At 46.0% G+C, this 13,598-nt stretch overlaps 1 protein-coding gene across 1 annotated transcript in view; it reads left to right on the top strand.

Annotated features, from left to right (window-relative positions):
- The window catches only part of Slc6a11 (solute carrier family 6 (neurotransmitter transporter, GABA), member 11), a 118,646-nt gene that overhangs the window by 59,930 nt on the left and 45,118 nt on the right, over positions 1-13,598 (top strand). The window contains exon 6 of the mRNA NM_172890.3: positions 3,441-3,575. Coding sequence (NP_766478.1) covers positions 3,441-3,575 — 135 coding nt within the window. The remainder of the gene's footprint in view (positions 1-3,440; positions 3,576-13,598) is intronic.

Consider the following 13,598-nt stretch of genomic DNA (forward strand, 5'->3'; position numbering starts at 1 on the left):
GGAAGTATAAACTGAATAAACCCTTTCCTTGCCAGTTTTCCTTGCCTTATGGTATTTCATGGCAGTAATATAAACCCTGACTAACACAGATTGGTACCAGGAGTGGGGTATTTATTACAAGTTTTGGGGAGGACTGTGGAAGGATTTTGGAACTTTGGGCTAGAAAGGCCATTGAGTGTTGAGACCACAGTGAGATGTTCTGGAGGAGCTTGAAAGATAAAAATGTTGTGAGCAGTGCAGAAGATGGAGGTTTGGCTTGGATCATCTGGAAGAGCAGCTAGTAAAAGTGCTCTTAACCACTGAGCCATCACTCCAGCCCTAACAAACGTTCCTTAGAGAATATTTGTGCAATGCTGAATGTCTACCATAGACAAGGTCTATAAAGCTATGTGGAAGAGAAGAGTTTTACAGCAGTCAGCTTGCTGGTCAATGATCAGCCACAGCCATAGCTGATCTTTTTCTGATTGTTAATATTGACTGCCTACTCCAATTGTGTGTCTGACTTACATATCCTTTCTTTGAATGACACTTTGTGACATTGTATATGACAGTATGAGAATGTATCGATCATACAGCATGCCAGGGAGCTCATGGTTCATTTGAGATCAGGAATGCAGGCATTGGTGAACCAGGGGCTAAGCGAGCTATCATTGAAGACCAGTGATAACACCCACAGAAGCCGATCCAACCTTCCAGGTGTGTCTAGAGGATGCATTGTCACCATCTCTGCTGATTCTTGTATCCTCTTGTTTGAGAACTGTGTTTAAACCTGTGCCTTGTGCTAACAAAATGACTGGGCTTCTTTCAAATGAGGGAAATAATAAGGTATTTTCATAGATATCGTGATGATCTCATGAGTGGGATATTGGGATCTAAGCCAAACTTGCTATAAATCCATACACGGTCATGACTCATTAGCTGGGTGACTTTGTACAGGCTACTGTGCTCTCTCTCCTTCCTTACATATAAAAGATGATAACTCTTTCTGCCCAGAGCACCCTCTGCCCTTACCCAGTATGGAGACATGTAGGATGAGCAAGCCAGTACTGCTATCATGTACATGTGTGTGTGTATGTATGTGTGTGTGTGCGGGTATGTGTATATATGTGTACATATATACACGTGTGCGGGTATGTGTGTATATTTCCATTTGTGTGTGTATGTGCCTGTGTGTGCATGCATGCATATACATGCATTTGTGTGTATATATGTATGTGTGCCATGTGTGCCTGGCATGCAGTAGAAATTCCATTTCCCTCTTCCCTCCACCCCCAATTTCATGTCCTGAGCTCCTACACCTTTAGGATCTGATTTCTGGGTCACCTTTTTGGAGAAGTTTACTGTGACTGCTCTTGTCATGGGCTGCTGCCTCTCTGTGGCCACCACTGAATGTATTATCTTCCTCTATGTCTGTCTTTTCAACCAGCAGGAAGCTTCTTAGAGCAGAGAGGCCCATTGGATAAGTTTTGCTTACCCAGGCACAGGAATGGCTTCAGTGTTGTGAGTGCATGCATAAAGCGGAAGTGAGGACGTGAATGAAGGACTGATGTGAAGGACTGGTGCTCTGGCCAAAGCCGGCCCAGCTGTACAGGAGTGAGAGGCGGTAGCAGAGGCAGCCTGCTCAGAGCACGTGCTTGCCCTGTGGTGTCTGAGTCCCAGCCATCAGCAAGCCTGTGTCCTGCATCTGTGTGCACTGAGGACTATGTGGAGCTAAACTGGAATCTAAGAGCATCCCTGACCCTTGGTGACAAGCTCCCTTCTAAACAGGAGTGGCGAGGTCCCAACAAGGGACAGTGCAGGTGATTAGAGAATAGAAAATGACAAAGGAGAAAGGGTCAAATGTGGCAGGACTCTGAGTCCTGCAGGATCCTCCAGTGGAGGAGGGCTGGCACCTATGTGGGGACCTAGGACTGATGTCCAGAGTATGGATGGTTGGCCAGCTTTGCATGAGCAGTATTCAAGCCAGGGGGCTCCAGGAGGGCTGTGTATTCTTGAGTGCACTGTCTCCATTGGCTCAGCCTCTCTCAGCTTCTCTGAGTTCAAGCATCTTCCTCCAAGCAGACCAGACCTAGAGATCTCCAAACCAGTGTGGGATCTTTTCTGCCCCTTCTGCTTCTTCTCCCACTCTGCCTCTACCTCCCATCTCCTTCCCTACCCCCATGTCTCAGCCTATCTATAGTTATAAAAAGAAAAGATTCTTACTAAGAACCGTTCTTCTCAAAATTGCAGGTCTTAGACCATTAATGAATTGTGAAATGGATTTAAAAGAGTCCTGGCCAGGTTTTAAAAGAGATGAACCAGAGGACCAGCAAGATGGCTCAGCTAGAAAAGATGCTGCCAAGCCTGACAACCTGAGTTCGACCCCTGGGGGCCACATGAAAGGAGAGCACTGAGTCTTGAAACGTCTCCTCTGACCTCCACACAAGTGCCATGTCATGCACACAGCCCACACACAGTAAGAAAATGCAGTTTAAAATGAGTGGAGTCAGACAGAAACATTAGCAAGTGACCCACATGGAAGTGTTTGGGAAACACTTCTTTCCCAGAGCTCCAGGTACAGGGTTGTTATTTCTATGTCTTTCAGTGAGTTTGAAACCCACTGCTGTCAAGCTCCTCATATTCCCTCCATTTACACTCCCCTGAGGAGTAGGCAGAGTGAGGCAAACATGTGTGCATGTGGGCTCCTCTCCCCTTGGCTCTTGGTGAGGCCCACTGCTATCATAGCCCTTCTCTCCTTTCTTTTCTAAGTCTATTTATGCAGTAAGAATCCTAACATGGAATCTCCCCTCTCAAGGTTTAAACATAGGACACATTGTTGCCAACCATGTACGGCCTTGGAAGATGCATCTCCTGCACATGTTCCTCTTGATTGACAGGGATGTCACACCCAACATGACAAAGATGACAAGGGAGGCACAATCATCCCACTCTTTGCTTCTAGGACTCTAGTTTAGGTACTTCCTGTCAGTCCAGTCACATAGGAGCCGCATCTGTGAATTCAAAGAAACCCAGATAGAAATAATGAATGGATGCTTGCATCGGAACTGGATGTGTAGACTTTTTTCCTTGTAATTGTTCCCTAGATAATGCAGGGTGCTGATTGCATGGTGCATGCATTGTATTGGATATTGTCAGCTGTCAAGAGACGACACAGAGAATTGTGGAGCTCTATGCAGATGTCTTGAGGGCCGTTTGATATGAGAGGCATGAGCATCCATGGCTACTGGCAGCTATGGAAACAAGACCCTGAGGATGCTCAGAGCCAACTGTCTTTCTGAGACTGGGCTGTGTAGATGGACACAGCATGGTTCATGCATCTAGTTAGTTTCAGGGCAGCTTCCAGAAAGGGTGGTGTGCCGGCTGGGGAGGGAGCTGTGCTGAGTGAAATAAGCCCACTACTACCACCCCTGCCTACCTCTTGTCTCTCTTCTCCCGGGCAGGTCGTGTATGTCACTGCAACCTTCCCCTACATCATGCTGCTGATCCTCCTGATCCGAGGGGTCACGTTGCCAGGCGCCTCTGAAGGCATCAAGTTCTATCTGTACCCTGACCTCTCCCGGCTCTCTGACCCACAGGTAAGGGCTGCAGCTCAAAGCACAGTGTCATCCACCAGTCACTGAGGCTGCTCCACTCACCACCAGGTAAGTAGGTGGAATCCTGGGGCCTCCTCAGGATAATTAATCACTAATGCATCAATTAAACACACAGGGAAGCAAGGGTATTAAAATGCAACTGGAGAACCTTTAAAGGTAACTACGTGGCCTGGTAACAGGGACACTTCTTGGTGAGTGCCTTCAACATATGATCCCACCTGGAATTCCTGGAGTCAAACATGTCAGGTTTGGGATTTTTCTGAATTTTGGAATATTTCATATATCTGATGAGCATCTTGGAGATGGTGCCCAGTTGTAAGCATGAGGTTTATTTGTTCATGTATATCATATGTATATCAATTTTTAGTTGTTTTGTCTGTGAAACAAAATCTCTCCCCTGTGAGCTCTTCTACTTGCATTATGTTGACATTCTGGAAGTTTGAGATTTTGGGTTTTGGAGTCAGAGAAGTTTTGGAGGGTTTTTTGGTGGGATCACGTGATCATCCAGTATGATGGTTTCAAGGCAGCATTCATCATAGATATTGTATTTTTTATTTATTTGTTTTTAATTTTAATTAATTAACTAATTTTAATCATGTGTATGTGAGTATATGCCATGTATGTGTAGTGTTGGAGGAGGACACAGGAGTCAGATCGCCTGGAGCTAGAATTACAAGTGGTTCTATGCTGCCTGGTGTGGGTGATGGGAACTAAATTCTAGTCCTTAAAGAGCAATACATGCTTTTAACCACTGAGCCATCTGTCTCTCCAGCCCTCACCACAGATGTTTGAGTTAGCCATGCTACCATACTACCATACTACCAGGCTTTCCTTCATAAGAAGTCTGTGGCCTTTTGACAACATGATCACAAGTAAAGGACATGTTAAACCACTTAGGAATTGGTTAAAATTACAAACCTGTTTTTTTTCCCTGCCTGATGCCATAGACCTGTCCTGGGGTGTCTTGGGGAGAAGATGCATCTTTACTGGCTTTCTTGGTAGAAGAGTTGACACCCAAACCTACCCTCGGCCCCACCTCCACACAAAGAATTGGAGATATCAACTCACCTTTAGTCAGGCCTAGATTATTCTAGTCACGGATAACAAGTGTTTCTGCCCAAGCCCCTCTGACTGCTCATGGCAAAGGACCTGGAGGTGTGTTAAATATAGATGCCCTCATCAGCCAAGTCCTCAAGCTACACAGCATGCCTGAAGCCTTCATGGAGTTCCCAGACACTAGCCTGGACCTCACTGGGATATGCCCAGCTCTGCAGGAATGCCAGCATAAGAAGCCACTTGCTCAGATTTGGCTGTGTCAACCAGGAAATGCCCATTTTATATAGAAACAAACATACATGAATCACATGGGACTAGTATCTCACTTCCAGTCAGTATTTTGTGCTTCTGAGTGATTTCAAGCCTGTGGCTTTGGCTCCCTCTGTCTGAGATGTGTGGATAGAAAGATTTGCAGAACACAGGTTATTTACTGGAACTCAGAGTCTGTGACAGGGAGTCAATGAAGAATCTCCAGGCTCAGGGATACACAGAGATACAATGTGTCCCTGGCATATGAAATTGCTACTTCATTGGACACATAGAGAACATCCTAAAGGCTGAGTCCCAGACTCTAGCCACACCTGTGCTTGGCCCACCTCAGGAATGGCAGCTTGTTGAGCTCATGCATTTACCTGTTAGTCTTTGCTGAGCTCTGCTCCAGAGCACCCTGGGAACACCCAGTGCTTTACTGCTTGCCAGATCCTGTTGTGCCTTTTCTGTTCTTCACACCCTATACCTCTGGTGTTGTGAAGGCTACTGCTGTCTCCACACAAAAGCAGGATTGGTCCCTTAGTGGTTTTCAGAAATGACCCCTGACTCCTCCAGGCCACTTCATGGCCAGTTAGACAAACAGCGGTTTGAAATGTGAATCTGATTGGCAGCTCTTTGCTTAAATCCTTTCTGGGGTGCTCGTGGTTACTTGAGTAATTCCAAATGGTGGTCCCCCCAAGACTTCTGGGACCTGTATCCACACTGTTTATTTTATCCCTGCCCTGCTTTTTAGGTCTCAGTTTGTTCAAGATAAGAGCCTCCTTTCTGAGACTCAAACATATATATCCTTTCTGTCTCAGGACCTTTACACGTGCCGTTTCTCTACAGACAACTTTCCTTTAGTCCCTAACTCCTTCTTATCCTCTAGACAGCTGAAGCATGTCTTCCTCACAAAGGTCCTTGCCATCTGACACTGTGAGCCACCCCTGTGCTTCATGTCCAGTTTCCAGAGCACCCATGGTGACTGTGGAATATTTATATAAATGTATGTGTGTGTGCAGAGGTGTGATTTTTAAGTGTACAATGTCCATTTCTTTTATCAGCTATTTGCTGACCCTGTACTTAGATTAGGGTCCATGAAATAAATTGCGAAAAGCAGAACCCAGAATCCAAGAGATGGTAGCAGGTGCTAGGTTGGCAGTGAGATGAAGAAACAAATATGCTGGGTGGCGTGGGGGTGGCTGCTGTGTTCAGGAAGAAGGCAGCCGAGAAGCAAGGTCCCCATCAGCCTTGCCCATACTCCCTGCACCCAGGCTAGTCCACGCTATGTATATAATGTGTGCTCAGCAAATGCTTGCTCTCTGAATGGAAGAACCAGAACTCTTCATGTTTGGAAAGTTGATTATTTAACAGAGACTCTGGTAGTGTCCTGATGGTCATGTCAAGTAGCTCCTCCTTTAGTAAGGCCAAGTTTTTCTATGTTGGTTTAAAGAATGATCCTGGCTTTGTTTCCCATTTGCACTTCAAGTTGTTCCACAAGGAAAAGTTCCCAGAAGCCATCACTGGGCCTGGCATTTGGCTTGTCACCCTATTTCTTGAAGAAAATCTCGAAGCCACAGTGTTGAAGCCTCCTTCAGCCATGAACCAATAAAAATCACTCCATAGCTATCTAGATCTTTCCTGAGAGCCAGGGAGAAGACAGCAGGAAGGCAGAGAAACCTAGAGCTCTGGGACATTGTCAGGTCAGGCAAGTCTCCAGCTTCTGAGCCCTTGGCCCCAAGCTGTCCATCCAGACATGGGGAGGCTGGGCAATTGGGGGAAAGTGATGAGCAGTGAGGTTGTCTCTCTGGCTAGGAATCGGTCTCAGGAGCTGTTCATCTCTCTACAAAGTCCTACAGAATGGCTGCTGAGAGTTCTTCTGGAGAGGCTGCAGGGTTGGGCCCAGCAGTCTGTAGAGTACTCAGTCCTGGTCTCTGGAGTCCTCAGACTGGGGGGAGAGGAGAATCAGGCCCCTCTCCTCCCCAAGTCTACCTCTGAGAGAGAAAAACAGGCTAAGGTGGTATCAGAGGTTCACGTCCCTCCATGGAGTCTACAGTCTGCAGCAAAGCGAGATCCACCAGGCATTCTGGTCTGGAGGGGCCACAACCTGGCCACTCACCTTTTCTCTTCAATCTCAGTGCCAAAGCCTGTGGGCAACTGCATCTGACCCTCACGGACTCTCACCTTCCTTCTCAAGTCATCTCCCATCTGGAACTCCAAAGCCGGTCCTTCTGCCCACTCTGTGCATAGTGTGCATGCAGGTTGGGGCTGAGGGTGGCACTACTCTGCCCTCCCTCTTTGGAACCTTGGGACCATTTCCGTTTCGTCATCAGTAAAATGGAGCTAGTTCCTTTTTGTGGGCAGAAAAAGATAGCTGTGGAAGTTGTTTTAAAATTCTAATGGTGCGCATGTAGCTATTGCAGTCACCAGAGGGACCCTGGAATTTAAGACCCCACCATGTCCTCCCCACTCCCCATATCTTTTCTCAGTCCTCAAGTTCCTTCTCCACCATCGCTGACATCGCAAAGACTTCTGGGTAGGACTTGCACTTCTCCCCTCTAGCGTAGACTCAGTGGGGCAGGGGATATACCTGTTATACCCACTGTTCAATTGCCAGCCCCTGGCACAGCCTCTAGTGAGGTAGAATGGTCTGTGAGCATTTCTTGGAAGAAAGATAGTTGATCCTCGGAGTGCTCACTGCTGGTGTCATGGCAGCCTGATTTTTCAGTACCTATGTATATGCTCTGCACAAAGCAGTGACTTGGGAATACTCGGTCTGCTGCCACGCAGCTTTGTGACTTCCACTCTGTGCCTTTCTCTCTCTGGTGTCAAGGTTCTCACCTGTCCTTTAGGGTAAGAAGGTTTGTCTGCCAAGGCACAGATACATACACATGTCCAAGTCCTTGTGTTCCTCAATTCTACTGCACACACCCCCCCCCAGGCCTGGCACATAGTAGGACCCTGAATCATGTTGGTTTGTGTCTGGCTCTTAGTAGGAAAAGTCAGAGCTACACACCCCAAGAGGAAGGTGGCTTTGAACTAGGAATCAAGGCTTTTGTTGAGGGTTCAACAAACTGAGATTCTCCTGTGATGCAGCAGCTCGCCCTGTGGTTTGCATTCCGTGGTCAGAACTTTCTAAACTTCTGTTTGTCTTCACTGTCAGTCTGAAGTGCGGAGTACTCCCACTCCCTTTTTACCCCGTTAGATTTTCGCTTTCTGTCTTTTCAGTCTTTGGGGAGCCAAGGGGATCTTGCAAGAAATCACATTGTCCCTGCCCCAGATTCCTTTCGCTCTCGCTTGTCATTGTGTTTTGAGTGTGTGTTTTCAGGGCGAGAACAGAAAGGCTTGTCACAGATCCAGCTCTCGAGTCTGCTTTCCCAGGCAGGCCACTGGTACACCACTTCCCTGTGCTGCCTCCTCTACAGAGGGAGCAGAGCCTAAGGGTGAGATTTACAAATGCTGGACCTCAAGACAGGACCTTCCCTGCTGCCCACCCCACAGGAGGACAAATCAGACGACCTAGGAAGACAAGACCCTGGTTCAAAGCCTTCTGAACCTGTGAAGATGACATGAAATTACTGCCACCTGGTGGCAACGTCCTCTGGTTCTGTGCCCAAGACCCAAAATAAAATATGGCCTCTGGGCTGAAACACTTTCAAACCAAAATATCCATATCTCCACTGACTTTGAGATAGCAGATACATTTAAATAGCAGTAGTAGTAGTAGTAAGAATGTAACAATAATAATAATAATAATAATAATAGCAATAATAATAGCAATAATAATAGCAATAATAATAGCAATAATAATAATAATGAAATGTCACTGTTGTGGAGGTCACGCTCACTCCCTTAAACTGGAAGTCCTTTAAATTTTTCTTTGAATACATTGGCTCTGCATTAAGTGGTTTCTCTAGTACCATGAGTTTATTGTCTACTTTTCAGGCCTAGCCATGTGGTCACACGTGGCTCTCATCTTCAAGGAGGCTCCTGTCTCTTTGGAGAGCCATAGTTAGGTCAATAATAACAATGGTGGGACAGTACTGGGGATTAGAACTGGCCTACGGTAAATCCCAGCAACCACATGGTGGCTCACAACCATCCGTAATGAGATCTGATGCCCTCTTCTGGTGTGTCTGAAGACAGCTACAGTGTACTTACATATAATAAATAAATCTTTAAACGAAAAACAAAAAAACAAAGAACTGGCCTATGATATGTAGCTTACCTAACCTCATGTCCAAAGGCAGAAAATCCTTCTCTTCTCTTGCCTTATGAAGTCAACATCATTGAGTTCTGCCTTGTGGCTCTGCACATCACAGAGATGCTGTCAAAGAGTTGGGGCCCAGGTTTCCCAGAGTGAAGTTCTGTGGTCTCTTTGCTGTTTTATTAGTGTTGGGAATAAGAGAGCTGCTGGCATGGCCATCAACATAGTGATACTGGAAGCTGGAATGTGGCCCAATCACCTAGCACACACTTAGTCATGCCATCTAAGCAGTAACTATGGATGGCTATCATCTACTGACAGCTGGCACTCTACCAGTCACCATCACGGTCTTGTCTCTCCAGATCACTCAGCCACCAAATCATTACCAAAATCCATCCTGCTCTGCCTATGGAGATATATAGGTGCTTTTTATAAGCAATGTTCTCATAGGAGATATAAGCTTAAAACCCAATTTTACAAATGAGGGAGCTGAGCCCAGTGGCTTGTGACTCAGCTAGGCAGAAGGCAGGCACAATGCTGAAGTTGTCATGTCTGACCACCTGGCTTCCCAGTCCCAGCTGCTCTTCTTGACTCTGAAGTCACCACATGGCTTCTTTACTAGGGTCCTAGATGTTTTGTCACCACCCAGGTGCCACTTTTGACTGTCCCATCCTGTTCCAGGGGGTCCCTTATCCCCAGTCTGAAGCAACTGCCCATCATTCACTTCCCAGTGTTCAAACTTTGTCTGTCTGTCTGTCTTCCCCCTCCCTCCTTCCCTCTCTCCCATTCTCTTTTGAATTTGCTGCCTCTGGTTTGTTGGTGTCCTACTTTGAACGTAGCCACTGAGCAGATTCAAGTTCAGCCTAAACAAGGGGGCAATCGTCTCAACATGGCTTCTGCTGCTTATTGATTACTGCCCTTCCCTCACTGGGCCTGCTGCCTTCCTGCAGCACTCTGAAGGAGCTCAGTGGAGAACCTAGATCACCAACTCCCTGCCTCAGTACTTTGAATGTGTCCTGTAGTTCTCTGAACATATCTAGGGTCACTGAAGTCTACTAAATGCAAAGCCCTTGGTCTAGAGTAAAGCCTGCATTTTCTTATCTGCTTATGTTGCTTGTAGTTTTTTACTATTGTATGTTACAGAATTTGTGTAGACACTAGATTCTGTTATCCTCCCCTGAAGAGTGCTAACTTTGTCTTCATGTTCATTTTATTTCAGTCCTTGACAGTCAGCGAGAGCTTGTGTAGGCTAAACACACTGTGAGAGTTCACCCTCACATTTCACAGTTCAGCTCTTGGAAGCCATACTCTGACTCCAAAAGGCTGGCCTCATGGGACTCAGTAGGAGGTAATGGGCTTCTGAGTTATGGTTCCCCTATGAGTCCCTTCAAGCCTTGGCTTTTAGCTGGGAGAAAGTGAATATAGATATTTCCTTGGTCTAGAGCAGTGCTGCTTAGATGCAAAGTTCTGGCTTCCAGGAGACATTTGGCTGTATCTGTAAATAGATTCAATCATCATAATTGGACCTGGTCCTCTCTCACATGGCCACCACTCCCAGGTCACAATGGGCCTGGCCCCAGCTGCCAGGGACCCATTATTCAAGGTTCTATCTCAGGTATTCTTTCTCTATGCCATCCCATAGCTGGCCCTCTCACATGCTGCTGGTCATTCTGCTCCCGCATCAGGTCCCTGTTCAACCTATGACTTGAATAAAAACTCGTTGTTTTTAAATTCATGGATCTGGTAGCTGCCTGATATAACCTCATGTTTATTAATCAGTATGTCCATGGTTAGTATCATCCGTTAGAATTTCAACTCTACATAGACAAAGAATGTTTGTGTGTCACCCATTGTGGGTTCCCTGGCACTTGGGACAGAGCCCAGGACATGAGAAAATCCTAATCATTATGAGATGTATGGATAGATGGGCAGATGGATAGATGGGCATAAACAGACGATGAATAAATTGATGAGTGGATGGATAGTAGATGATGCATGTTAGACAACTTTATAAATGGTCAGTAGTTGAGAAGTCAGATGAATGAGTGGTAGATGAGTGGGAAGATGGATGATGGGTAGTTGAGTAGATGGATGTGTAGACTGATGATGGATGTAGAGAGGGTATATAGATATATGGATAGATGGATGATGGATTGATGGATAAATGGATAGATGGATGGATGGATAGATGGATGGATGGATGGATGGATGGATGGACAGTCAGACATGGTCACATGGATGAATGTTAGATGAATGGGTAGATGGTTGAATGGTTGAATAAGTGGATAGTTGAGTACATAGATGATAAGCAGATTAATAGATGGATGGTGGGTACATGGGTGGTTGGATAGATGGTATTTGGGTCGACAGGTAGATAGACATATGAATAGGTAGGTAGATAGTAGAAGGGAGAGCAGATAGATGGATGGATGGGTGAGTAGGTGAGTGGATGGATGGATAGATTGATGGATGGGCAATGAATGGGTGGATGAATGGACAGACAGATGGAAGGGTGGGTAGGTAGAAGCAGATGAATGGATGCCATGTGGTAGTTTATCTTAAGGAACACCAAAAGTCAGAGGTGAATAAAATATTCTTTCTGGCTGCCTGTCTTGGAGACCTTGTGGAGCTTTGATTTGCTGTCTGAAAGGAAGAGGGAGGAAAAACATGTAGTTTAAAAACAAGCATGGATCAAAAGAATAAATGCCTGTATACATGCAGGAAGTGGCCAGAGGGACATGATTTGCAGGGGAGAGTTGGTAACTAGCAACCATATGTAACATGTAGTGTGGCTTTAAAGAAAGAAAGGTCATGCTACTCTCTCCAGAGACTGTAGCTGTCAAGCCAAAGAATACAGACTTCCCTTAGTGGTCTGTGGGTGAGCATGGAATGCTCCTGTGTGAGAAGTTGATTGGTGTGAAGAGATCTGTAATTTTAGAAGGCTGTCTAGCTCAGGGAAGACTGAGTGAAGCCAGGCAGAGTGTTAGGGAGTTGGCTGCTTTTGCATCTGCTCTTTGCTTTCCTGTGTGGCTATGTCTTAGAAACTTACCCTCTCTCGCCTTCAGACTGTCCTGTTGTGTGCACCTTGAGGGCAGAGACCCATTTTTACTTGTCTCCTGGACCACATGGTTGTGGTCAGGCTAGGTGAGACAGCTGGTATTAGCCTCTTCAGGAGTCTAGAAAGGACAGAGCAGGGAAGAGGGAGGACGGAGAAGTGGGGCCATGTATCTAGTGGGTTGTTGGGGTTTTAGCAAAGTAAACATCTAGGTGCTGAGGATGAAGGAGGTCTTGTGTGCTGTAGGGTCATGAGAAAAGCATACCAGCTATGACATTATAGGTGGCTGTGGCAGAAGCTCAGAAGGCTTGACAGGAAAGAGGTAGTAGGGTCACTTCCAGGAGATACAAAATTTCCCTCATGACATGTGCTCAGTGGTACCAAGAGAAGCATATCAGCCCTGTCTAATTACCTCAGACTTGCTGTTGGCTGGATTCCTCCCTGACCTTATTTGTCCAGAACATGTTTATGAAGTATTGTCCCTGGTTCTGTTTTCATAGACCAAGTGCCCACTCCTGCTAGCCACTGGCTGGCCACTGTGGGACTGAGTGGAGGAACAGGTAGGTAGATATAGTCTATGTTTTCTGGGACAGAAGTTTTAATTTGGGGCTGGCCTTTCGTGAATATGTTTTACTTTGGGGGTGTTTCAAGCTTACAAAAATAGAAAGCAGAAAATCTGAATGACTTTGTTTCCTGTAGCCTCTTTGCTACTTTGTGGGTTTTTCTTTTTCCCACCCTTTGTCCCCACCCCATGTTTCACCTCCTATCACTCTGTAGGGGAGAAAGAAGGATAAAGTGGAGGGAGAGAATCTGTGAATCTAATTTCTCTCTTCTTTCTTCCTTGAGCACGACTATTAACCAAGCCCCCTGGATGACCACAAACCCTGTCTCATGGGGCCCTAGCATTTATATACCCTTTGAAAAATTCCCAGAATTCCCAAAGTCATACAATTGCAGAATCTATCTGTAGCTGTCGAAACCATGCCTCTGCTAGAGCAGGAGACAAATCAGTCAGCAGCAGCTGAGCATCTCATAGCCTCACACCTGGGATTAAAATGCAAACAGTCTTAAAGTAAAGAAACCAAAATTCCAGAGTTCTCATTGAAGTTTCCCTAATACCCCAGGTTTTCTGTCATTGTTAGGGCGGCCTAATCCCCAAAATTACAGAGTCATTTTTGATGTCTTATATTCACTGAAGCCCATAGATTTTATATTTCGTTGTAACTTTTGTTTGTTCATTTGTGTGCACACCTACACACACCACAGTACATTTGTGGAAGTCAGAGAACGACCCATGGAAGTCAGTTCTCGCTTTCCACCATGTGGATCCTGGGATCAAACTCAGGTCATTATGCTTAGTGGCAGGTGCCTGCACCCTCTGTGTTAGACATTCTGTAGACATTCTTGGGTTTGGACAGCTGTGTGATGACATGTATTC

This window comes from Mus musculus, chromosome 6, assembly GCF_000001635.26.
Source record: "Mus musculus strain C57BL/6J chromosome 6, GRCm38.p6 C57BL/6J".
NCBI classification, from domain to species: Eukaryota; Metazoa; Chordata; class Mammalia; order Rodentia; family Muridae; genus Mus; species Mus musculus.